General features: G+C 35.2%; 1 protein-coding gene across 2 annotated transcripts in view; it reads right to left on the reverse strand.

Moving 5' to 3' along the window:
- Nucleotides 1-604: 604 nt before the first annotated feature.
- Vsx2 (Visual system homeobox 2) overlaps nt 605-26,963 on the reverse strand; it is a 47,376-nt gene continuing 21,017 nt past the window's right edge. The window contains exons 4-6 of one of the 2 annotated variants that reach the window (XM_086837814.1): nt 4,057-4,231; nt 1,255-1,861; nt 605-1,183 (exon numbers count right to left, since the gene is read on the reverse strand). In XM_086837814.1, coding sequence (XP_086693940.1) covers nt 823-1,183; nt 1,255-1,861; nt 4,057-4,231 — 1,143 coding nt within the window. In that variant the 3' untranslated portion in view covers nt 605-822. Of the gene's footprint in view, nt 1,184-1,254; nt 1,862-4,041; nt 4,232-26,963 lie in introns of both variants that reach the window. The other variant, XM_086837781.1, reaches the window with a different exon arrangement.

The following is a 26,963-nucleotide window of genomic DNA, read 5'->3' on the forward strand; positions in this document are numbered from 1 at the left end:
TATGTGTCCTTTTTGCTTGGTATAACAGTTTTTGTCTTGATTATTTCTACTGTAAAGTTCCTGTATAACAGAAAGTGTTCTTCCAAAATCTCCACAGAGGTCGCCAGCAGCGGGTGTAACATGTAAACTCTGAAAACCCTGTAAAATACAAAATTGAAAAATTAATAAAGAATAACAATTTAGCAAAATTCCTGAAAACAATTTTGAAATAATACAAAATTAAATTAAATTAAGTTAAAATAAGAATTACATTAAATTAAATTAATCAAATTAAAATACATTAATCAAATTAAAATAAATTAAAAAAATATTAAACTAAATTAAATGAAATTAAATAAAATCAAAAAATCACAATTTTCTCTTATAATTTCTTACAATTTTCAAATAATCAAAAATTAAATTAAATTAAGTTAAAATAATAATTAAATAAAATTAAATAAATAAAATTAAAATAAATAAAAAAATAAAATAAACTAAATTAAATGAAATTAAATAAAATCTAAAAATTACAATTTGGTCTTATAATTTCTTATACATTTTCCGTAATAATAATAATAACAATAACAAAATTACAATAAATAATTAAATTCCCTGGGAAAACATCTTTTTTTAATTATATTCTGAAGTGAGTATATTTATTAAAAATATTACGTTTCGTTATTTTTTTACAGCTAAAATAAACTTATGCATATATTGTATATATCTTTAAAATATTCGATTACAGACAATGCACGGGCTTAGGTCTAGTAAAAAAAAGGTTTCTTCTTGCATTTTTGGTTTGGTTTCTGGGGTTTCTTTTTGGAGCTTTCAGATTTTGGGATTTTAGATTTCCTTCTTCAAGGCTCCTGCTCCTGTGCCTCCTTCTCCTCCCCCACCTCCTGTGAGCTCCATCTTAATGTTGAGGTGAGGATTGGGCAGGGAATGTGGGGGAAGGGTTACAGTGGGCGGGATTATCTGGCTGTTGTTGTTGTTGTGCTCTTCATGGAGCTTCATCATATCACTGCTGGGCATCACATGACCTTGACTTTGGCTTTGGCCTTGAGCCTGCAACTGCTGAACCTGCACCTGCACCTGAGCCTGAGCCTGAGCAAAGTTGCGCACCTGCAGAAAGAGGCCGCCGTTGTTGAGGAGACGAGCCTGATGCTCTTGCGCCTTGGCCCTCAAACAGGCAATAGAATTGTTTCTGCAGCAATATATATTTTATATTAATAAATTAATTTGTTAACAATAAATTAATCTCATAAAAAAACCCACCTGAATGCATCCGGATCATGCTCCATGAGAGCAGCGGCCAAATGATGCGTCACCTGCTGCTGCTGCTGCTGCTGTTGCTGCTGCTGCTGCTGTTGGGCTGCTGCTGCGGCTGCTGCTGCCACTGCCGTGTTCATAATCAGGTGGAAATCCTTGCTGGAGGCCGCTGCCCCTGCCCCCGCTGCATTTGCCGCATCCAGCAAAGGATGATAGCTGGGAGGGGCCGTGCCTCCTGCTCCATAAAGATGTTGCTGCTGCTGCTGCTGCAGTTGCAGTGATTGCTGCGGCGAGGGGGAGCTCAGCTCAATGTGGGGACTCCCCGAGCTGCCCGAGTTGGTGGTCACTCCTGTGGGCGTTGTTGTAGCCGTGGGCGGGGCCGAGGTGGAGGCCGAAGCAGAAACCGAGGCCGAGGCCGTGGTGGTGCAGCTGCTGGGCGCCGGGCTCACCACATTCAGGGATTCGGTGGAGGAGCTCAGGGCCCGCGAGTGGGACAAGGATCGCGAAAGATCCTCGGAATGAGCGGACTTGGATCCCGCCGAGTCCTCATGGTCACTTACCCCCGAATCGTCCTTTAAAGCCGACTGGGCCTCAATCGATTTGCGGTGCATGCCTAGAGAAAAATAAAGAAAAATAGAGGGAAATTAGTAAAGTTTAAGATACAATTTTCAACATTCTAGGGAAAGAGTGGGAGATGAAAGACGGGGTTCCTTAAACCTTAAAAATAATCCCTTTAAAGGCTCGTATTTGAGGTCTTTTTGGGTTCATTAAAAGGACAAAAAGCTAATAAGAGTCGAATAACATATATATATATTTCGATTCCCTTTTTAAATCTGTATTGCATAATAATAAAATATTGAACAAATTTAAAAAACAAAAATTTCGGACTTAATTTTTGAACATTTTTAAAGGGGTTTCATCATTAAAATTGTGAAAATTTGAACAAAAATTGTCATTCTTTTAAAGGTTCAAACTAAATATGCATATTTATAAAGCTAACAAAAAGTAATTTAAAAAAGTTGCTCACATAGGAATTAATTCAGTTTTGGCTTAGTTATTACTTTTATAAACTTTGATTTTAACACCAAAATTAGCTTATCATCAAATATTAATTTTTCCACTTTTGTTTAGCATCTAAATGCTTGCCAAATAAATAAATCATGAAATATTAATGTTTCCACTTTTTTTTTATCTTCTAAATGCTTGTCAAATAGATAATTAATTTATTTTTGGTTAAACTATGTTTATTTGTGTTTTAAAAATTCTTTCTTACTGTTTTAATAATTTGTTTTCTTTTATTTTGTCAAATTCTTTACTTACAAATTTATTAAAATAATACGAATAATAAAAACATATATTTTTAATATTTTTACAATATAATTTGGCATCAATTAAAATCAATTTAAATCCTTTAAAGATTAAATTAACCATTTGAAACTTTAAATTGTCAAAAAGAAAGTTCAAAATGCTTATTCAAGGCTCAAGGAAATAAGAAAAGTTCTTATTGATATATTTTTCAACTAAAACTTTTCCTATAATCTTGAGCCTTGTTTTTATTGAAAAATAAACCTTCTATAAACTCTCTAAAAACCTATTAATAATATTATTGAGTGCAGGTCAATTATTAACTACCAACTGGTGTCCAGGGATGATTCCGATACGACTTCCTCCTCATCATTTTCCGACACCCAACCCCTCGCTGGTGTTAATCATATGCCGCGCCCCATCAATTGCCAACTAATTTGACATATCGACTTAATTAAAAAGTGCCAGATTAACTATGGCCAAGTCCCCGCTAAGCCACTTTCCGGTCCGTTCCGGGCTACTTGGGAATTCAATTCCGGAAGGCGAAATCCGCCAAGGAATGCAGCGAGGCAGTGCCACCCCCTTCAAGGCCACCGCACAATGGGAATAGATAAGCGATAAATGCCAAATAAAAACGGGAATTCATTGGGAACTCGCTTCACTTCACAATGCCACCCTGCCACCCTGCCACGTCCTTGTGTCGCGTGTGCATTTTGCATTTATTAAGCGATTATTAACAAATAAAGGAAGCCACCCCAGACACTTGTTCCGATAATCCGCAAAGTCATTCCCGGGAAATGTGCGCAACATATGACAGCCGGAAAAGCGTCGTTCGACATGCCCGCCAAATATGCTCACAATTTTTGGTAGAGCAGCCCATCCCTCCCCTTCTATATATAGAGGATATCGCTATCGTTTTATAATCCCTGAACCGATGTCCTTTGTGTGGCTGGAAATTTAATTATACGCTCCTTGGAAGTTTTTTTGAGTTATTTCACACAGAACGGGAAGCTATATAGAAGATCCTTTGTCAAATACAAAATATATCCACTTTTATATAGAAATCATAGTTAAGAGAGGGTCAACATTAAATTGTAATTGTGTAGAAAGCTCAAAGGACTAGTCCTTAGTTTGCATTTTAATTCAAGTTAATTTTGTAATTGTTAAGGGATATTTTCTGTTGTATTTTGTTTACTAAATGTATTGAAAATTGGTTAGGTAATCATTTTTGTGTAGTAAAATCACCAGAAAAATGAGTTCAAGGGTTTAAAGGACATTAAAAGAGAAGGCTTAAGGACAGTTTTAGATTTATAAGCAGAATTGGGTAAATCCTAAAGAATGCCTCTGTTAATCATTTCTTATATCTCTTTAGACAACTTCTAAATATCTCCCACTTTATATGATGTATAAAAGTTATATAAAATTTAATTATGGATGGTTATATGGGTTCATAGTTTCGATAGAGTTCGATATGATTGTTGCATTTACATTTCTGCTCCATACCTAGTAGCCAAGGTGCCACCGCATCATTGTCCTTGGCCGACTTGAGGATCGTGTCAGGTAGGGGCAGAGAGTGTCGCACCATGGCTCCATATAGTCCATATTCGGCCATTATAGTACTGCCGCCCCAGACTTTCTCCGTTTTGCGCCACTTGGCCCGGCGATTCTGGAACCATACCTAGAAAAAAAAGGAATATAAATCATTTAAAATTAGTTTGTAGTTTATAGTTATAATTTATATACAAGTATTATTGAAGGGAAACCCTTAACTATCCCTACGAGTGCTCCTCCATATGGAGACTGACCTCCTCGATGGCCATTGGCCATCAACTGAAGCCCTAATCCGTGGAAAATGGCATGCAAATTGCAAATTATTAAATAAAAAACCCATTCAAATTGAGAAAATGTAAATGGAATGTTTTTTAAATGCTAATACGTGGACCCCATAAACCTTTCGACCAAAGACATGGACATGGCACACACACTTGAGCTTAGAGTGAACAGGGGCTTAGAAAAGGGGATCTAAGGGGGGTTTAAATGGGAATACATTTTTAAAAAATATATTCTTGGAATATAAATTGGTTTAAAAAGATCCCATAAACAATTAAAATTGGGAAATAAAAGAGAATTAATACAGAAAGTAAATTGTTAAGATTAAAAGTGAGTTTTAAAGGAGTCTCTATAAGTATGTTTTAATTAAATCGAAAATTAAATGCAATAAATAATAATAAGAAATAAGAAACAAATAAGAATAATCATACAATTTTGAAATAAAGCCTAGAAAGCAAAAAGGATAAAGAAGAAATGGTAAAAGGATCTTTCTCTAGTAAAGTGTAGCATACTTTTTTAAATATTTGTAAAACCTTAGTCACATTTTAGGTTCTCCCTTTATAATTTAATACCTATTCTTAACAAATGATTAATAGAAAGAACTTTAATTATACGAATTTAGATAAGTATATTTATTTAGAACTTTGGCACCCCTCTTTAGAAGTTGGGTGCGCCCCTGGCTGCCTCCCACACACACATAATGTCAAATGATATACATATTCGCATATAAGTGACCAAATTAGATTATCTTCCGAGACATTAAACCGATTCTCCGGCAGCAACCAGGATGATAATATGAAAACATTAAATGTTGATCACAAAAGGCAGCCAGTCTGCATGGAGGACAACAACAACTGTCACAATAAAAGGATTTGCCACAAGGACACGGCCAAAAAGGATTTTCCAGAGCCACCCCCTCGTGCACTGCAAAAGAAGTCATCATTTTTCTGGTCCATCAAATCGTTTAGTTCTGCTATTAGTCATGTGCGCACACAAGGGGGAAAAGGACACCCTTCGTCTTGGTCCTTTTGGACAGGACAACAGCTCCAGCAAAAACTGAAGTGGCTCTGCTTCTCTCTGCGAATATTCTTTAGTAAAAAAACCGAACCAAAATATGCAAAGTGAAAAATCATGGGGGTTAAAAGGGGCTGCCATTGTGGCGACATTTTTTCCTAAATTCCTCACACTCTCCCTCTCTCTTTGGGGATATTGGAAACCCAGGACAGGAAAAGGAGGAAAAATCTCTAAAATATATAAAGACAAAGCGATTTCCTGTCAGCCAGTCTTGGATGCTAACCAGGAGAGCCTTGGAGTCGGCCAAGTCATAAATTTTGGCAATGCTGCTCGCATGAGAAATTGGCAGAACCGAATCCAAGGGAGGTCTACGGATATATATATATATATCGCACTATATATATACGTATATTATTTAATATTTTGGCAAAAGGGAGAGCCACTCAGGGCAGTGCAGCCCAGGAAATTTACAACTTTGCTGGGTGTTTTTTTGTTTTGGCAAAATGCCGCCAGTCTGGGTACAGTGCGTTTCAGCAATGTTGTATTACTTTACATTAAAATATTTCATTAATTTCCTATAGAAAGTCTCTGCTTTAAATCTAAACCAAATAATCCGGCAATTAAATCCCTTAACTTTATAGTTTATAGTCATGTCACAGACTGTCTTAGGTGTGACTCAGCGATTGCTCAGGCGTGGAAAAACAAATCCTGGCATTGAGATGAGGTCCTGCCATGAGCCAGGAGGCCTGGCTTGGAAAATTACCCGCCACTGTGCTCTCTCCTTTGACTGCTGCCAACTGATGTCAAATTAATTTGCACATCCCGCCAGGATCCTCCTGCTCCTCCTCGTCCTCCTCCTTGCAAGACGTAAGATGCTCCTGGCAAAGAGCATCCCGGCTACGGCAAACCTGCGCCCATCCCAACTGCAAAATCAAATTAATCCGGTTTGTTATTTCATCATGCAACGTCAACGTCACCATCATCAGCTGCAACAACAGACAAAAGGTGGCAACACACCGGCAGCATTTTGCAATAATAAATAGCAACACCAGCACCTGCACCGTGGCACACACACTGTGTGTAAACAATGCACACACAGAGAGAGAGAGAGAGAGAGGGGGAGAAAGAGAGAGACAGAGAGAGAGAGAGAGAGAGAGTTGCTGGGAGCCTCTGCCAAAGGAGCGGAAAATTTCATTAACAAGGCACACTGGCAACAGCAACATTGCAACTGCACAGAAAGAAATTATGTGTTCAAGAAATACCTCTAATTGCAAATTTAAATTACAACATTTTTTAAGTATTTTTAAAGATTATTTTAAACCTTTCATTAATTTAATTACAAGTAGTAGATAGAAGAAAACAAATATATAAATTAGGCCCAAGACTTAGAAAGAAAACTAACTAAGCCAAAGCTTAGAAACCTAGTTTGTAATTAAATTATAGGATTGAATGGGAAATCGATTATAACTAACCTTAAAATATTCACATTTTCTGAATCGATATTTTTCTATGACAATTTTTACGACAAATCAAACTTTAAAAATCTCATAATTAAGCCAAAAATGATTTAATTTCTATTCGGAAAGCTTTCATATGCTAGTTTTTAATAGGTTAAGAAATCTGCATACACACTTTAAAATTTTATGAAATTAAAATTTTTTAAATTTTTTTAAATTTAAATTTTCATAATTTTAGACCTTATAAAAATGTAAAAATTTAAAAAAAATTAAATTTTCACCAAACATAGCTGGATCGACTCAGTTGTTGATGCTGATCAAGAATATATATGATTTATAGGATTGGAAATGATTTCTTTGTAAGTTATAAGCTTCTGACTGAAATTATAATACCATTCTTTGAACCGATATCTATCTATATCTATATGACCATATTTTCTATAAATTAAAATCTAAAAAACTCATAACTAAGTCAAAAAAGCTTAAAACTCAATTCGGAAAGCTGTTCTGTGCTAGTTTTTAATATATTAATAAATCTGCATACTCAATTTAACATTTAAACAAATTTCAAAATTTTCCATTTTTGAAAAATTTCACAGATGTAAAAATTAAATCATAAAAATACAAGAAAAAATTTCAAAAAATTTTTTTCTGTCTAAGATGGCTAAATCGACTCGGCTTTCGATGCTGATCAAGAATATATATGATTTATGGGGTCGGAAATGACTGATTCACTGTTTTACAAGCTTCTGAATGATATAAATAGGGGTATAATGATGCAAAAACTAAAGTTATGAATATATTTAACACTCTTTTCGCTCAGTGCACGACAGCAACGTCCGCTCAACCTGCGCCGACCGAAAGAGACCTCCGAAAGGGAGGGATTGAACTGGACTGGCTGCTGCTGCTTGCCTGATAATTTAATCAACTCTCATTGAATTATATCATTTTGCAATTTGGAGACCCCCGGCAGAAGCAACATCAACATCCAGCATCCCATCATCCAGAGATTGAATCGTCATTATGATACCAGAGAACACAGAACAGGGAACACACAGCAAATTGGTAGCCGGAAAAGCGGGGTCTGGGTCTGGGAAATTCGGTAGGGTTTCGTCCACTTTGAGGGCGGAAATCAAGGTGGGAAATGGCATAAATTGCCAAAACGGAAATTCGCTCCTAACCGAGTTCCGTTGTGGATCGGAAAATCCACTTTTCCACCAATTTCCCCCGTGCTGCAAGTCCCTACAAATATATATTCTCCTTGATTGTTAATGACTGGGCTTATTTGTTTACAAATAAACTAGAAAAGGCACTTATTTTGGTCTTTTTTTTAAAGGTTTTTTGGGTTATTAAAGTTCTTCTTTTGTGTATAATTTGAACTACTTTCAAATCTATTTAATATAATTATTATTACAGAAAACTTAAAACTACAAATACCACCTAATGCAATGTAATTTAATTTTCATTCCAAATGTGAGTTTAACTCGTAAAACATCCCTCCTTTCGGCTTTTGGGTGAGGAGAGGATAATGCCAACTACTTTAATATAGATAACAGCTTGGACAATCTGCCGCTAAATGATTACTTGACCATTTCCCATTTCCCCCCTCCGGATTTCCCATTTCAACTTCGATTCCAATACGCTGCGAATCACGACATCAATTTGCTGATTGAAAATTTATTATTATCCTGAATGCAGGCTGCAGGCAGCGCGGCAAGGGGTGAGTCCAAGGATATTTATGGGCCGAGACCGAAGATGCCCAAGAAGGCCGAGAGAGAAGCCAGAGGCCACGCCCACGTGTCCAGTTTGGTGGAAAACGCATTTGATTTATCGAAACCATCAATTTGTTGGCCAAACGAAGTTGACCGATGATGAGGAGGTCAAGAGTTCATTGGGGGAAAAGAAGGTATTAAATATATTATATAATTGCATTATGTAAAAGTGAAGAAAATCTATTAGCAATATATATTTTGTAAATATTAGCAAGGCTTCTATCTTATAAGTCAAACATCTAACATCCTTTTTAATCTAAAAACTGAATACCGAACCTTTCCTGTCATAAATCTCAATCTAAAGATGCAAATTGTTAATTTTAGGACCCATTTTCCTCTATTTTCTCAACATTTCCCTCTCTATTACATCCATTATCGACTAAAACCCTTCGACAGAGCATTAGCTTCTACTATTTCCCCCTCACTCACCCACTTTGGGGATTGTCAACCCAATTTCCCGGGACCCAGGTCGCATAATTAAAATATTGGTAACCAATCAAAGGTTCTCAATGGGCAAGGATTTGGTTCGAGTTGGAGTTCTCCGGGCATTTGCCGATATCTGTTCATTGGGGCTGCAAAATTGCGCAAATTGCATATGTGGCTGAGGTGGGTCCTTTTCAGGTGACATTCGTGTGCACCTGTGTGTACCTCTCCCCCTCGCATTGCAGTTGCAGGAAGGATTGAGGGATTGAGGGATTTGCTGGACGGCTTTCCGGCGGCGGCGGCATGCAGCCTTTATTGGTTTACTTCATCAACTCGAACGACTGAATGGGTGGCCTTTGGGTGTCCTTTAGAATGGAGTGAGTCCTGCGGAGTGGAGTGCAGAGGCAGTCGAGTCGTGTGGAAATTTCATAACGACAGTGCATTTTATATGCAATACTCAATTGACATTCGCGGAATGCGTTTTTGTACCAACTTTCCCTGGGAGGGTAACACAGTTTCGCAAGAAAGTTTGAAACAAAACGATAATGTATATTCAAAATAATAAATTCTATTAACTAAACCCCCAACATAACATCTTTAAAAACTTAGTAATATATTTTGTATTATTATTTATAAAACAAAACCCCCAAAAAAGGGTATTTAAACCATCGCTACTACGCGATTTTTCCGCCAATATCTTCACCCTTTTGCAGCCATTTTTCTTTCCATTTTCCTCGCTGGAACTTCAATAACCAACTTTCATACGAGTTTAACTCCGTTTTGTTCCTTTCACAACCCAAAAAGAAGGGTTTATGCAGCTTTTCCGCTCTTTATGGATTAAAAAATGTAAATACAAAATGAGGTTTTGTATGCTTTTTCGAGTATTAATTTACGCAAACGGAACTAAAGGCTTGACTTTGGGACTCCGAAGGGGGGTTGGAGTCCGACGAGTCATATTAATGACCTTTACTTGACATTGAGTCTGCAGTGCAATTGCCATTGCCATTGCCGTTGAACTATTAATTACGTCCCAACGATGTTTTAAATGCCTCATGATTAATGAGCCGATTTTCTAATTACGTTCGTTCGAGCCTCGGAGATCATAATGCCACGAAAATAAGGGGGCGGTTTACTGTGACTGGGAAACAATTACGAAACATTTAGTGGATGCATTAAGTAATCCAGATCTATCTCTCTATCTCTCTCTTTGAGTAGGGGAAACCCCTTAAAGCGAGGTAATTGCTATCGATAACAATGCAATATGTAATACGTTTTGTTTTCTAAATTTAATCAGAGTGGCAGTAAGGATATACATAATATTGAAAGCAAATAAGATATGGAGGGGTTTTTTAGGAATGTATCCCAATTTTTAGGCAAGTCAGACTCTTAATTCAAACAATCATAAGCTTCTTTGGAAAGGGATTCCTAATTGTTAAACGGAAGAATTTGAAATTCAAATTTAAAATTTTGATGTGTCAAAAAAACTTGTTTCTCTCTTTTATGCCTAGAAAGATTGGCCTGTTTATGCTGATCAAGAATATATATAGTTTATAGGGTCAGAAATTAATCCTTTATTGCGTTTCGAGCTTCTGACTGAAATTATAATACCGTTTATAGTCGATATTTTTAAATGACAAATTTTACCAACAAAGTAAAACTTAAAAAACTCATAATTAAGCCAAAAATGCATTAATTTCGATTCGGAAAGCTGTTCTGTTCTAGTTTTTAATAGATTAACAAATCTGCATACTCAAATTGCATTTTTAAAGTATTTCAAATTTGGTCAATTTTTTAAAATGTTAATAAAGAAAAAAAAAGGCTTAAAAAACGTTGAAAAAAATTTCAAAAATTTGTTTCTCTTCTTTATGCCTGGAAAGATTCACCTTTTTCTGCTGATCAAGAATATATATACTTTATAGGGTCGCAAATGATTCCTTCACTAAATTACAAGCTTCTGAGTGAAATGTTAATACCCTGAAAAGGGTATAAATATTACATAGAGTCGAATATTTAAACTCAATGTTTTATTTCATATTTAAACCCAAGTTGAAGGGCAAAGTAAGGATATATATTTAGTTAGTTTTACTTCCCTGATAAAAGTACTGAAAACTGTTCTAGCGAGAGTTTAAATTATCTTATTTTTGAGATACAAATTCTAGAACTAGTGTTTTTCAAAAATAAACCCATCGATTCATCCTCGTAAATCACACCTTAAAATAAAATAAAACCCGAATCTCTTCCAAGGACTCTGCCATAAAAACGTGCGGTTGCAAGGCGAACGCCGTTTCGGGTGGTTTCCCAGTTGAGTAGTTATCCTTCGTGATCATCGTCGTCATCAGCAAATTGGCAAGTGGCAAGTGGCAAGTGGCAAGTGGCTCTCCACGCGTGTCCTCGCAGCAGGTTGTCTGTGAGAACTGTTGCAATTTGTTTGTTTTCATTTTACTTTCGTTCTCCGTTCCCCGTTCCCCGTTCCCCGTTCCCACTTTCACAAAGGGTTTTCCCCCCGGAAAAAGGGGGTGGAAAAACCCTCCGCTCGTTTGTTTATGATTAACGCTCGCTAATTTCATTCAATGGCTCGCGGGATCTCTCTGGGTCGCTGGACTTTTGGGATCTCTGGGGAAAACGCACACACACTTGTGCTTATTGGATTTACCCCGAGAGCGTTGCCCGGGAGATCGGGACACACGACCGCAGGACCATTAGCAGGACTAACCAAAGTCCTGTGGCCTGAATGACGAAAGTCGACTTGGCTGCAAGGTGTCGGAATACACAAATCCCCTAACCACGTCCTCATCCCGAAAAATGATTCGATCACCGCCTCTGAACAGGGGAAGGGGAGGTGGGAAACTAATAATCTTATTAGAATTAACGATGGAATTTCCAATTTGCGGCGACAGGCAGCTTCCAGTTCTCAGTTCCCAGTTTTCCCAGCGATTTAATGTTAATAAGGTTCGCGTTCCTCGAGTTCCCGAGGAGCTTGGCTACGCAAAATAGAAATTCCTCGCCGGACGTGCTAGAATGCCAAGCTGCCCTGACACAGATTACGAGTGGGTTAGTTTTCCTCTGGCTTTTCCATGGAAAGCAGGAAAAGCGACTACCCCTGGGGGAGTGAAGCCTTTTTAGCGATTTGGTTGAGTGCGAAAAACGCCTCCAAAATACCAAATACCAAAACAATGAAGCCAAGGGGTTCACAAATCAGGAATGTATTTGGTTAAAAAAAGAGCAATCTAAAAGCAGATGATAATATACATAATGATATAGATATTTATAAAAGTTTAATACAAATAGCACGCAATATTTACACTTATTTAAGTTAAAAGTTGTTTAATTTCTTATAAGAGAGACTTCTTTATAAGAAAGGTTCCTAACCACTCCAATGTATTTATTATACATAGAACTAAGCGATATTATACTTATTCAAGTTAAATTTTGTTTAATTTCTTATAAGAGAGACTGCTACATAAGAAAGGTTCCTAACCACTCCACTGAATTTATTAATCAGAACTTAAGATCTAACTTTCCTTAAAAAATTACCCATATATATTTTTGTATACAAAGCTAAATCCCAAATGGAATGGACAATAAAGTTAAAAGTTGTTTAATTTCTTATAAGAGAGACTTCTATATAAGAAAGGTTCCTAACCACTCCAATGTATTTATTATACATAGAACTAAGCGATATTGTATTTATTCAAGTTAAATTTTGTTGAATTTCTTATAAGAGAGACTTCAATATGAGAAAGGTTCCTAACCACACCAACGTATTTATTATACATAGAACTAACTCCCTTAAAAATTACCCCTATATCTTTTTGTATACAAAGCTAAATCCCAAATGGACTGGGCAATAAAGTCGGTGAATAATGCAAAACAATTTCGAATGGTTCGAGTCTTTGTTCGCTATTCACAACGGATTAAATTTTTATACAATTTGTTGTATTTTACAAGTGACAATGGGCCCGATGCTCAATCATCGCCGTTGTGATTGTGCTCTCGTGATTGTCATTATCTGCCTTCGATGGCCGATTGACCCAACAATCGAAGACGCAACTGCAGGTGCCTGTCGGTGACAGCAGTCGGCGTACCTTGTTGTTGTTGTTGCCGTTGTCATCATCATTTTCATTAATGGTAAACCAATCATTTTTCAATTATATTCGCCGCTGGATACAAATTGTCTGATTTGCGTGTGCCAAACCCAAACTGAGCCAGGAGAGCCGAGAGCCAAGCCGAGAGGCGAAGAGAACCCAGGATGAGGATGAGGGTGAGGATGAGGATGAGGCAGGCGCCATGTCACACGCCTACCTGACACCACCTGACACACTCACTAACCGCTCTCACGGATTGTGGCAGTAACCACCACAAAAGGTGACGCAAAGCCATCTCCAGCAAGTCCTTCTCAATGGTCTGCAACGAGTGGTTTCTCTATTTTCAATCGTAAGAGAGATTTCAAGTCATAGTTTATAAGAAAGATCCTTGAAGCAATATTAGAAAATGTTTTAGAAATAATATCCTAACCCAACCTAATATCCTAATGGATATTAATTATAAAGAGTTTCTTTTGGGAGCTGCTGAATATATATTATTATTATAAAGATCTATAAAACAATGTTATAAAATCTTTGATTAGCATTTAGAATAATTACAATAAATAAAGATCACTTTCCTCTTTCCTCTTCCTCTCTATTAAAATATAATAAATTACAATAGTTTATAAGAAAGATCCTTTAAGAAATATTAAAAAAAATTCTATAAATATATAGATATTAAATGTAAAAGAGTTTATTATGGGAGTTCCTGAATATATATTATTATTATAAAGACCTAGAAAACCATATTAATAAATTTTGAGTAGCCTTTGGAATAATTACAATATATAAAGATCACTTTCCTCTTTCCTCTTTCTTTTTATTGAAATATAATAAACTATAACAGTTTATAAGAAAGATCCTTGAAGAAATATTAGAAAATGTTCTATAAATAATATCCCAATGGGTATTAAATGTAAAGATTTTCTTATAGAAGTTTCTGAATATATATTATTATTATAAAGATCTAGAAAACAATGTTATAAAGACTTTGATTAGCCTTTGGAATAATTACAATATAAAAAGAATAGGTAAAATAATTACACAAATGTATAGAAATATATGAAGTTGACTTTACTCTCCTTTAAAATATAATAAAAATTATAAAATCTTTGATTAGTCTTTGGAATAATTACAATCATTATACTAATGTATACAAATATATAAAGATCACTTTCCTCTCTTTTAAAATATAATACAAATATTATAAAGTATTACAAAACCAAATTCCAAACTGAAAAGCAAAAATATAGCAAATTTGAAGTTCAAAACCTTCAATTCCCTTATTTTATTTTAATTTTCATATATATTTTTTTAGCTTTTTTCAGGGTATAACCCTGTTCGACTATACCCTCTCCTTTTACTATATTTATTTTTTTATACATATATTTATTTTGCATTGCTGCCTCTGCCGTTTTGGGTTTTTTTTCTTTGCGAGGCGACACAAACCAATTGAAGTGTCAGCCGCAGAAGAGGGCGCCGCGTGGCGCCATGCCACGCCCCTGCTGCCCCTGCCGCCCCCTTTATCGAATTGCAACAGTTCAGCTCGGTTGATAAAGTGCACAACTTCTGCGGGTTAAGTCGGTACAAATTGTCTGGATCATGCTGCGAGGCCCCCAAACCGGGGTCCATTATGCGACCATAATTCGCTGACAATTCCTCAATTACGGCAGGTGGGAAGAATTTCTGGGAGGTAGAGAGGAAAACAGAGTCCAACCCCCCGAGGGCTTCACAAATCCAACCACTCAACAATGAATGTTTCTAATCTATAAAATTAATTTTCTCGAAATCTTTGTTGCGTTGCGGGAAATCCCTCGGGGGGAAGCTCCGATTGTAAAATTGTTTAACTTGCCTTTGAGGGTGTGGCACTTGTTGTTGCAAATTAGCGTGAAACGCGATTTATAATGTCAATTGTTTGGTTTCCTCTTTTCATTGAAAATTTTGTAAAATCCAAGAGATGAAAGTGTGGATTAGTGGATCGCAAATTGGAAATTGGGGGGAAATTGTGGATGAGACAAGGACAAAGTCCAGCTGGCATCAATCAATGGCAGTCACAGTCGGAGAGTCTGGAGGATTGACCATCAATCAAGGGTCCTGTCCAGGATCCCAGGATGAAAACTATTTGCCATTTGCCCTAATTGCTTAAGGCCCGCGCCTAATTTTCCTGACCAGGTAGCAGCAACCCTTTTGCTTGCCTCCTTTTAAGGGTTAAAGCCTTTAACCATTTACCCCTTTCGGTCTCCTTTCTATTTTTTAGGACAAACAATGAAAGTGTCAAAAGTTCGCTTTGCTTTTTTAACAAATGGCAGGAAGGAAGTAAATTAGTTTGCCTCTGGCCCAATTTCAGGGTTTGTCTCTGACTTTAATCGCATGAAACAGCAGAAAGGTATAGTTAACAAGTTAAAGTTATAAATATACTATATAGCATATATAAATCCTAAATTGGTGTTTTGTAAACAAAAGATAAAGATAAAGATAAGGTCTTTTAATTCTTATACTTGCAGGGTATTTTAATGTTAATCAAAAGCTTGTAACTCACAAAGGAGTCATTTCCGACCCTATAAATCATATATATTCTTGATCAGCATCAACAGGCGAATCTTTCTAGTCATAAAATAAAGAAACAAATTTTTGAAAATTTTTTTCAACATTTTGAAGCTTTTTTTTCATTGTTAACATTCTGAAAAATCGACAAAAATTGAAATAGTTTAAAAACTCAATTTGAGTATGCAGATTTATTAACCCATTAAAAACTAGAACAGAACAGCTTTCCTAATTGAAATTAATACATTTTTGGCTTAATTATGAGTATTTTAAGTTTTGATTTGTTGAAAAAAATTGTCAAATAAAATATTGATAAAGAAATGGTATTTCAACTTTAGTCAAAAACTTGAAACGCAGTGAATAAGTTGTTTTCGACCCTATAAATTATATATATACTTGATCAGCATAAGCAAGCGAATCTTTCTAGGTATAAAGAAGAGAAACAAATAATTTTGTAATTTTTTTCAATATTTTATATCGTTAAAATTGTCAAAAATTTATCAAAAAAATTTCATTTTTTTAAGATTTTAAATTAAGTATGCAGATTTTAGACCCTGGCAAAAACTAATATTAGAAAGCTTTCCGAACTGAAATCAATGAATTTTTTATAAAGTTATGAGATTTTAAACTTTGATTTCTAGAACAAAATGCCATATAAAATATGGATAAATATCGCTCGAACATATAGCCAATATCCGATTAATCCCTTAGTACATTTATGATACAATCTCGATAAACTTCACCTTCCCGAAGCTACTTTCCTTTCTAGTTTTATATATTTTTAAGCCTTAATCGTTAAGAATTATTTCCCAGACTCCTTTTATTATAAGCATACCCTTGACTTGTTCGGGTTTTCGGGCTCTCTCAAGTGGCTCATCGGGTAGAAAATTAAGTATAACTCATTATCGCAATCAAGAAATCCTTTTTCAACAGCAGCAACAACATTATTGTTTGCTTTGCCAGATGAAATCGGATTTGTTGTTGCATGCAGCAGTCGCAGCAGCAGCGGCAGCAGCAGCAGCAACAGTCGCAGCAGCCTGTTGCACACCAATTTTCTACTCAAAACTTATGACAGCCAATTCGAGAGAACGAACGAAAATTATACAGACACTCGATGGCAGGGCCATGTCGGGGGTGCATGACTGTTCAGTTTCTCGATATACTTGGGTATATATGTATATATTATATAGAAGTATATGGCATATATGTGCAGCAAAGTCGTCGTCTTCATCCTCGTGCTGCGGCGGGGCTCGTTGAAATCAACATCAAACCTTTAATTTGATGATTCTGCAAATAATTCGGACTCAGACTCGGAGTCGTTGACGTTTTTTAACGTTTTATTTGAACCCCTCGCAGAGCTCAGACTTTGTCTGTTGACTTTTCCGCGCAGCCGAGGCGTGAAAATATAATAACACCTTTTTAATTATATATTTCCCAGAGCCCTCCATTGTTCGCAGCGGCAGAGAATAAAAACAGAGAATACAGAATACAAAAAAAAATAAACATAGAATAGAGGAGGCAAAAAAGTGAAAGGCATTTGATGCGAAATTAACCGAGATTTTGGCATAGTTTTGCGGAATTAGACTGATCACGGCGGCAATTAGTGTGACCAGGCCTCGTGACTCACTTTACGGCGTTACGCCTGAACTCTCCACGCCGCCTTTCGAGTTGAATGCACCGCCGAGTGGCCACAGTTCGTATATGGATCTATTGCTATTTAGCTATTTATAGTGTGGATGTGTGTAATTGCGATATGTACGCCTTCACTTGTTTCTATTTTTTACTTGTTTTCCAGAGTAATGACACTGCGAATTTGGATAAGCTTTTGCCTAATTTGGATCTGATGAGATGTGATCTAATTTGGTGTTGTTTTAATGAATTTGTAGTGATTTAATATTTTTCTTATGCATTTATATACATTTTCCTTTGTAATTTATTATATTAAATTATTATACAGCGTGAACTATTTAATATTTGTTTTATTAGTTTTCTTAATATGGTTTAAAATCCATCTCTTTTATACTAACTCAGCCATCTAAAACACCTTGTACTTACACCCTTGAGTCACAAAAATGAATTTAATTGACAGCAAATTGATGAGAAATATAAAATAATAGTTAACTCGTTTTGGCTTGGGATAATTGAAACACTTTTCCACATTAAAACCTTGTCTGGCAATTATCCCAAGCAGTTTAATTCCGATCCAAAAAGTTAAGGAAAAGGGCAATCTGCTGGAACTCTCTCGATCCCCGATCGTTCCGATTGAATGAGGCCTATTATCGCGTTTTGAAAGGCGTAATTATCGCATGACAATCCAAACGGAATGTGTTATACTCGCATTTGTATTTACTCAATAAACATTATCGTCGATCGACCACAGATTGGGCAAACCCAGTTCAGTCCAGACCAATTTCCAGCTCCCACACACTGAACTTGTTAAAATGCACAGCAAGAAAAATATTAATAAAATCAAGGGAAACTGTATTTATAAAGAATGAGGGAATAGAAGACATTTTCAACTTTTAAATGATATACAAAAAAATATATTTTAAAGGCAAAGAATTCTTTATCAATTTAAGTGTAATAGAAGTAATATTTTTCTCTGTGCATCCCAATTGGACTCATTGAAAAATAGAGAGAGAGAGAGAGAGCGAGAAAAAGATTGTGAGAAACATAGAGTTTGTACATTGGAAAATTAGTCATTCTTTGAATTTCCTGTTTGGATATAAGATTTAGCTGGGAACATCAACACAGGCCACTTTCACACTCAACCAGCTGGCTTTAAACGGGCTTAAAAATTATTTCAAATTATTTCAATTAATTTAGGAAACAAATTTACAATTAAATAAGGCTTGGCTCAACGAAGAATTAGTATAAGTTAAAAGAGAACTTGAATAGAGAGGAGTTTATTAAAGTTTAAAGCAAGATTTACGACGTATAAATTAAAGGATTGTATAATTATATAAAAAGGGAGAAAAACTAATCTAATCCTTTATATTTTTAATATTCTGAACATTATTAAAATACATTTATACCCATATTAAATTTCACGTATTTATCAACTCACTGAATAAAGACAAAACCTAATATTTTTAACACTATTATAAGTATTGATTTACTTGTGGTAATTATTTAGAAACCAACTCAGATTCTAATTGGCATTTTCCCCCAACTTTTCCGTTTTTTTTGGAAGCTCCGAGTGCCTAACAAGCTACTTTCCCACTTGAAGACACGTACGGAAAAAAGTGGCAGAAGAAACAAAAAATGAAGCCCGAAATCTCGGATGAGCACTAATAATAAGTTTGGATGATACAAGTATTTCCAATGGGTGATGAACTGGCGACTGGTGAGTGCGTGCAGGATGAATCATTAACCATTATTTTGCCATTGCGACGGGGGAAAAGCCAAAGGCCGGGGAAAACCCGGCCGAGGTCACGTTTTCGCACCGTGGGTGGTGGCATTGGGAGTTCCACTCGAAATAAACAGCAAACAAAACGCGGCAAATTAATAACAGTAAAGGACGAACACCTCACACCGCCCCAGATTACAAAATACAAAAAAAAACGAAGTGTAATTGCGACAATGTGGCTGCACTTACACGTGTCATCGCAGCAGATCCTGACCAGATCCTTCCATCCTTCCTGCCAGCCAGCAAATCCTTCCCCGAACGCACTTGCTGTCCTTCCTCCATGGCCTTCATCCCCCGGAAATGCTGTCGTTCCCAACCCTCCCAAGGGGATTTCCTTTCGAATGGGAACGGGAAACTGGTACAGGGACTGGTCCTGTCTAAAGGACTCTCGGACAAACCGCAGAGGCACATTGTTGCCATTGACTTTCGGTTAACGGAATGGGATATATGTTATATGTGTATCTCTCCCTTATCGGGGCTGGAAACTCTATATATGTATATTCAATGGGGATTATGCCCCGCACAAGGTCTTTTCAGCAATTGTTTGTTGTGGAAAATTAGTAGTAATTGATTGTTATCCGCCAAAGAGATCTGGTAAATATTTTCTTTAATTATAAAGTTGGTTTAAACAATGCACTAAATATTAATATAATTGTTAAATCATTTATGTGATAACAAGAAGGAATGCTAACTTCGAAGAAGCCGAAATGTGTATACCCTTGGAGTTATATATAGGATATAGGATCATGGATCATACTAACATGTATTTAATATTTAAGAAATTAATTATTATTATTAATAATTATTATTTTATATCTACAAGAAAACCTAAAATATGTGTATTCTAGGTTTATTAAATCGATATTTCTTTTGGGAAAATTAATGTTTTTTTCAAATATCATAACTAAGGCAAAAATTCATTAATTAATTTCGGAAAACAGTTTTGTGCCAGTTTTGAATAGGTTAATAAATCTGCATACTCAAACTGAATTTTTAAACTATTTACATTTTTGTCAATTTTTCGAATGAAAAAAAGGCTTAAAAAATGTTGAAAAAATTTTCAAAAATTTGTTTCTCTCCTTTATGCCTAAAAAGATTCTCCAGTTTATGCTGATCACGAATATATATGCTTTATAGGGTCGAAAATGACTCCTTCACATTCTTTTAAGCTTCTGACTGAAATTATAATACCGATTTTGTTCGATATTTCGATATTTTTATATGACAATTTTTTCAACACATCAAAATCTAAAAAACTCATAATTTAGCCAAAAATGCATTAATTTCGATTCGGAAAGCTGTTTTATTTTAGTTTTTAATAGGTTAACAAATCTGCATACTCAAATTTCATTTTTAAAGTATTTCAATTTTTTTCGATTTTTCAAAATGTTAACATTGGATAAAAATATGAAAAAAATATTGAAAAAATTTTTCAAAATTTTGTTTCTCTCCTTTATGCCTAAAAAGATTCTCCAGTTTATGCTGATCAAGAATATATATAGTTTATGGGGTCGGAAATGACTAGTTCACATTATTCTTAGCTTTTGACTAAAATTAAAATACGGTTTTTAGTCGAAATTTCGATATTTTTATATGACAATTTTTTCAACAAATCAGAATCTAAAAAATTCATAATTTAGCCAAAAATGTATTAATTTCGATTCGGAAAGCTGTTCTGTTCTAGTTTTTAAAAGATTAACAAATCTGCATACTCTTATTTTATTTTTAAACTATATCAATTTTTGTCGATTTTTCAAAATGTTAATAATAAAAAAAGACTTAAAAAAAATTGAAAAAAAAAATTTCAAAAATTAGTTTCCCTCCTTTATGCCTAAAAAGATTCGCCTGTTTATGCTGATCAAGAATATATATAGTTTATGGGGTCGGAAATGACTAGTTCACATTATTCTTAGCTTTTGACTAAAATTAAAATACGGTTTTTAGTCGAAATTTCGATATTTTTATATGACAATTTTTTCAACAAATCAGAATCTAAAAAATTCATAATTTAGCCAAAAATGTATTAATTTCGATTCGGAAAGCTGTTCTGTTCTAGTTTTTAAAAGATTAACAAATCTGCATACTCTTATTTTATTTTTAAACTATATCAATTTTTGTCGATTTTTCAAAATGTTAATAATAAAAAAAGACTTAAAAAAAATTGAAAAAAAAAATTTCAAAAATTAGTTTCCCTCCTTTATGCCTAAAAAGATTCGCCTGTTTATGCTGATCAAGAATATATATAGTTTATGGGGTCGGAAATGACTAGTTCACATTATTCTTAGCTTTTGACTAAAATTAAAATACGGTTTTTAGTCGAAATTTCGATATTTTTATATGACAATTTTTTCAACACATCAGAATCTAAAAAACTCATAATTTAGCCAAAAATGCATTAATTTCGATTCGGAAAGCTGTTTTATTTTAGTTTTTAATAGGTTAACAAATCTGCATACTCAAATTTCATTTTTAAAGTATTTCAATTTTTGTCGATTTTTCAAAATGTTAATAATAAAAAAAGACTTAAAAAAAATTGAAAAAAAAAATTTCAAAAATTAGTTTCCCTCCTTTATGCCTAAAAAGATTCGCCTGTTTATGCTGATCAAGAATATATATGCTTTATAGGGTCGAAAATGACTCCTTCACATTCTTTTAAGCTTCTGACTGAAATTATAATACCGATTTTGTTCAATATTTCGATATTTTTATATGACAATTTTTTCAACAAATCAGAATCTAAAAAATTCATAATTTAGCCAAAAATGTATTAATTTCGATTCGGAAAGCTGTTCTGTTCTAGTTTTTAAAAGATTAACAAATCTGCATACTCAAATTTTATTTTTAAACTATATCAATTTTTGTCGATTTTTCAAAATGTTAATAATAAAAAAAGACTTAAAAAAAAATTGAAAAAAAAAATTTCAAAAATTAGTTTCCCTCCTTTATGCCTAAAAAGATTCGCCTGTTTATGCTGATCAAGAATATATATGCTTTATAGGGTCGGAAATGACTCGTTCATTATTTTACAAGCTTCCGACTAAAATGTTTAAATATATTTTTGTACGGATATTTTCACGCCTGTATATTTTAAATATTTAATTTCTTTACACGAAAAAGTGTTCAAATATCCTCTTAAGTTACATTTTATATACTTTTCTATAATAAATATCATAAATTTCACGATTATCTTGGCATTTATTCCCTTAAGCTCCCTAATCTCTGGGGTCACTCTCTCTTAATTTTTTATTTTTTGTGGTACTCCCCTTCCCCTCGATTGGTAGCCCGCCACCCACTTGCTGTTCGCGTTTCCGTTGCATTTTCCTGGAAACCTCAAGTGTGGAAAATTAAAAACCACTCGTACAGCGCTCCCCCCTTCAGGCCCCACAAAAAACACAAGAAAACCAAATAAAAAATAGGAGAAGAAATACCACACGATGTCAGGGTTGACATGAGCCCGAAGGTAACACAATACTCCAGGCAGCAACTACTTAAAATGCAATTATATGCATTATTATTCGGCTGCTGGGCGAGTATTCTTATTTTCGAACACGAATACGCAGAACCCGAGGAAAATATGGAGGACGACGAGTATTTAAATGCCCACCTCAGCTACTAATTATTACCAGGAAAAACTCTTGAAATTGACGTTTCATTTTGTGCGGCAGCAACGGCGGGGCATGTCAACACCCCGGCCAAAGAGCGACGACCAACGATGGGGTTAGGGTCTGTTTTCACTCACAAGAAATCCAGAAAGAAATCCAGAAAGCAAGATCCAGCGCATCGTGATTATGCACATCGAACCGAAAAGTCTTCGGCAACAGATTAAGGCACTCCAGAAATTATGAAAAAATAATATTTTTCTTAGAACTGATACCATTTTAAACGAATTGGTACTCAACGCAGAGTCAACAAAATGAAGAAGTTTCACGATCAGCGCCTGAGAAAAAAAGTGAGGCGAGAATCCCTGCCGAAGACTGTGAACTGAAGACTGAAGACTGCAGAGTATAAAGAGCGAAGAGAGAAGAGCGAAGAATGGGGTAAAAAGACTGAAGAATGGGGCAGACAGGGGTTAAACGCAAGCTGAGGTAGGTGATCAGTGCTGTCGAGTCAAGTCTTTGAGTATTTCAACACTTAAAAAATATATAAAACAAAATTATTAGCAAAAAGTATGCACTATATGTTTCAATTTTTAATAAAATCTATATAAAAAAAAGAAGAATTTAAGTATAAAAAACCAAAGAAGAAAGATTAAAAACTATATTACGTCCTACTCCTATTTTCTTAAGGCTTTAAAGCAAACTGTTCTCTCTGTTCTTTATTAAATTCTTTGTAAAATTGTTCAAAAATATTTGTTTTTTAGTTTTCCTAAGTATTTTCAATAATATTTAAATTTAAATGTACAAAAATAAACAAGAATAAATAACTGAAACTAATTTACAAGCTATGCTTTCATCTTAGTTATAAACTGCTCAAAAACCTGCCCTTCCTGTCAAGTTATTTCTTGAATAATAAGTTATTTATACATTTTCAAATATATATAATATAATTTAATGAAATTTTAAACTATTTCTTGGCTTTATTTAGCTATTTTCTTGAATGACCAACACTGGCACACACAAATGATCGCCGGCGATGCAGACGGCATTGCGTCAAGTGGCAGCATCGGCCCGTCGACCTGTCTGCCGCAAGTCTGCCTGGGCTTTGGGCCCTGGGCTGGGTTCCCATGGCCCGGTAACTGCCAATCGGACTGCAGCTACTCCAACTCCACAAGCTGCTCCAATGACGTGGCCACATTCCCTCCAAACCGATCCGATCCGATCGAGATCGAGATCGCCTGCTATTTCCATCGAGACATTGTTCACTTGGACGCGTCGACACTCGAGTAAATTAGTTTCGTAGAACTTCCCAAAGACGGCCCACACCGGGCCAAGCACTGAGAGAAAATTGGGGGGTCTAAATGGGATACTAAATAACATGATACAAATTGAAAACCTATAGAAAAATAATGCCTTTTCCCATTTATTAAGGTTGTAAGAAAAGCAAGTGTAAAAACACATCAGCTGCTGATAATTTATTATATTCTTGAAAGTTTAATTAATTTTTAATTAATATTTTCAATAATATATTTAACATATAAATATATTATTAAAATAAATTAAATTATATCTCCCTACCCTTGTTTATTTGCCTTAAAAATAAAAAGCAATTGTGTTGACACAAAAAGGTATTAAGTTAGGATTTAGTTAGGATTTAGTCCTGAATTTCTTTATCCTTTCATTTCCTAGCTTCTTTATCGGAATTCCAAAAATTATATATGTATGTTACCTACAAAAAAAAAGGATATAATATACATATACATATATAAACGACTCAAGGACCTCTTCGACGTCAACTCGAAAAAGTCGAATGAATAATTTTCGTCCTGAAATTTTGTGAGGGGTTGCAAATTTATTCACACACAGAGAAAGGTGTAATTACCCGGGCACAAAACACACTCTCTCATACACACACACACACACACACTCACTAATACCCAGGCAAATTCACTCATTCACACACACACACACACACACACACACACACACACACACACAAGGGAGTGTGCGAAAATTGGCAGCACAAAAAGTTCACCTCAAGTTCTCTCGTGTCTCGAAAAGTTGGGCAACGGCAAAAGGGGTTGGGGGCGGAGGCACTGGAGAGTGGGGGCGTGGCAGTGACTGCTACTGGCATGGAAAATTAACAATTTTTCAATTAAAATCAATACGGAGTGTGTACTTGTGTGTGTGTGTGTTCGTAGTCGTAGTTGCCTTTGCCGCACACCAAAAAAAAGCAAGTTTTTAAGGGGGTTTTTCGAGGGGGCTTTTTTGGGAGGGATTTTTGCGGGGTTTTTGGGGGGGAACTTTGAAGGGGATTTCCAGGGGGGGGGAGGGTACTGGAAAAGCGGGTGTGGTTGCGTCTGTCAGGGTAATCTGCATATGTGTGTGTGTGTGCGAGTGTGTTTCTCTCGCAAGAAAATAGCTTAAGTGCCTGAAAATATGCAACGCATTCGACGAACGAACTTTGATAGTGTGTGTGTGTGTGTGTGTGTGTTTGTTTATTTGTTTATGTGTGCGTGCCTGTGTGTATGTGTGTTGTTCTTGTTGTTGTCAGTCCAAAAAAAAACACACACACAGAAAAATTCAAAAATTTCTAAAGCTGGCAAATAGTGCCGTTATTTTGAGTGACACAAGGACACTGAAAAAAAAGAAAATTGGGTTAAATGAGTTTAAGGATTTTTAAGGATAATTGTTAAGGGGTTTTGTTGTTTAGGAAATTTAAATATTAAGAAAATAATCAGATATTAATTCTTTGATAAAAATATTAATTCTTTCGCTTAAGAAGTCTTTAAAAAAGGAATATTGAATATTACTACATTTCCTAATAACAGAAAATAAATAAATATTACTACCAAAAAATCTATATTTAATTCATTCAAATACTAATATTAATAATATTATTAAGTATTATTTTTATTTTTTAGTATTATTATTTTATAGTATTTAGTATTATTATTTTTATAATTTACTAATAAATACCTCACTTTATTCCCTTAAGTATTCAATTGTTCAAGCCAAATATGTCCATTTTTTTCTTATAAAAAATATAAAATAGTTACTAAACTTCCTATTTAAGATATTCTTGTATTTTTAAATAATTTTTTCTATATTTTAAATATATATTTCGCTTGACAGTGCATTGATTGCGTCGAGTATTGGTTGGGTCGTGGCTTCTCTTGTACTTGTGCATCGTTTTTGCGGTTGTTCTCGGTCCTTCCGAGTATTTTGTGGCCGTCTAACTGTTGAGTCCTTGCCGCACACCAACACACACACACGCACACACCCGAAAAGGGGGGGTGGTGGGGTGGTGACAAGGATAGACTCCATTTGTGGGCACCGCAAACAACGTTAAATGCAAATTTACGCTACTGCCAGGACTCTCGCACTCTCTCACTTTCCCCCAAAAGGGATTTTCCCAACCCCAACCCCTTTTCGGATTTCCCCAAACTGAGCACACAAAATGGCCGTACTTTGGCGCCATTGCTTCACTTCAGTTGTCCTTCGCCGGTTCGCTCCTTGTTGTCCTTGTTGCTGTTGCTGCTGCTGTTGTCCTTGTTGACTATTGCCGTTATTGCCCGAGTTGGACAGAGATGGCAAACGCAATAGTGGCCAGAATTGAAGTGTTAGTAGTAATGCTACTAATTGGACTCGCTTTTAGCAACGCAAAGCCACGCAGGACCTCCATGTGCCCCCAAGCACACCCACAAAGCTCCTTCGAAACTGCTCCCTCTCTCTCTCTCTCTCTCTACATATCTACATACAAATATATATATATATATATCTATATATATGTGCATGTCCTGTAATTGGAAAATTTTACACACTCGAAACTCAATTTGAACTGCAGAATACAGAATGCAGAATGCAGAATGCCGGAATGGTAGTTGAAACGTAAGTGGATATATGCATAGCATTGGCAGTGGTGGGTTAAGGCCCAGCTCAGTGGGTTAATCGCACAACTGTCAATATATATATATCAATAAATATATATATATAGACATATATAGGGTTTAATTAGCACAGATTATGGGTAAAAATGTTAGAATTTAAGGCTTTAATTAAAGTTTAAATTAGTTGGTCTTTTAAAATAAAATATAAATAATACAAAAATTAAGCTAATATCACAAATAAATATTATTTAGCTAGAAATCACTACTTTTTATCATTTAAAAATTCAAACATCTCATGAAAATGTGATTAAGCTTTGAATTTATTTCTGATGTCTTCAAAACCTTATCTAATATCATTCATAATATCTTATTTAAATGAAAATATGTGTA

This window comes from Drosophila serrata, unplaced genomic scaffold (genome assembly GCF_035046125.1).
Source record: "Drosophila serrata isolate PLE 108 unplaced genomic scaffold, ASM3504612v1 contig_3, whole genome shotgun sequence".
Lineage (NCBI taxonomy): Eukaryota > Metazoa > Arthropoda > Insecta > Diptera > Drosophilidae > Drosophila > Drosophila serrata.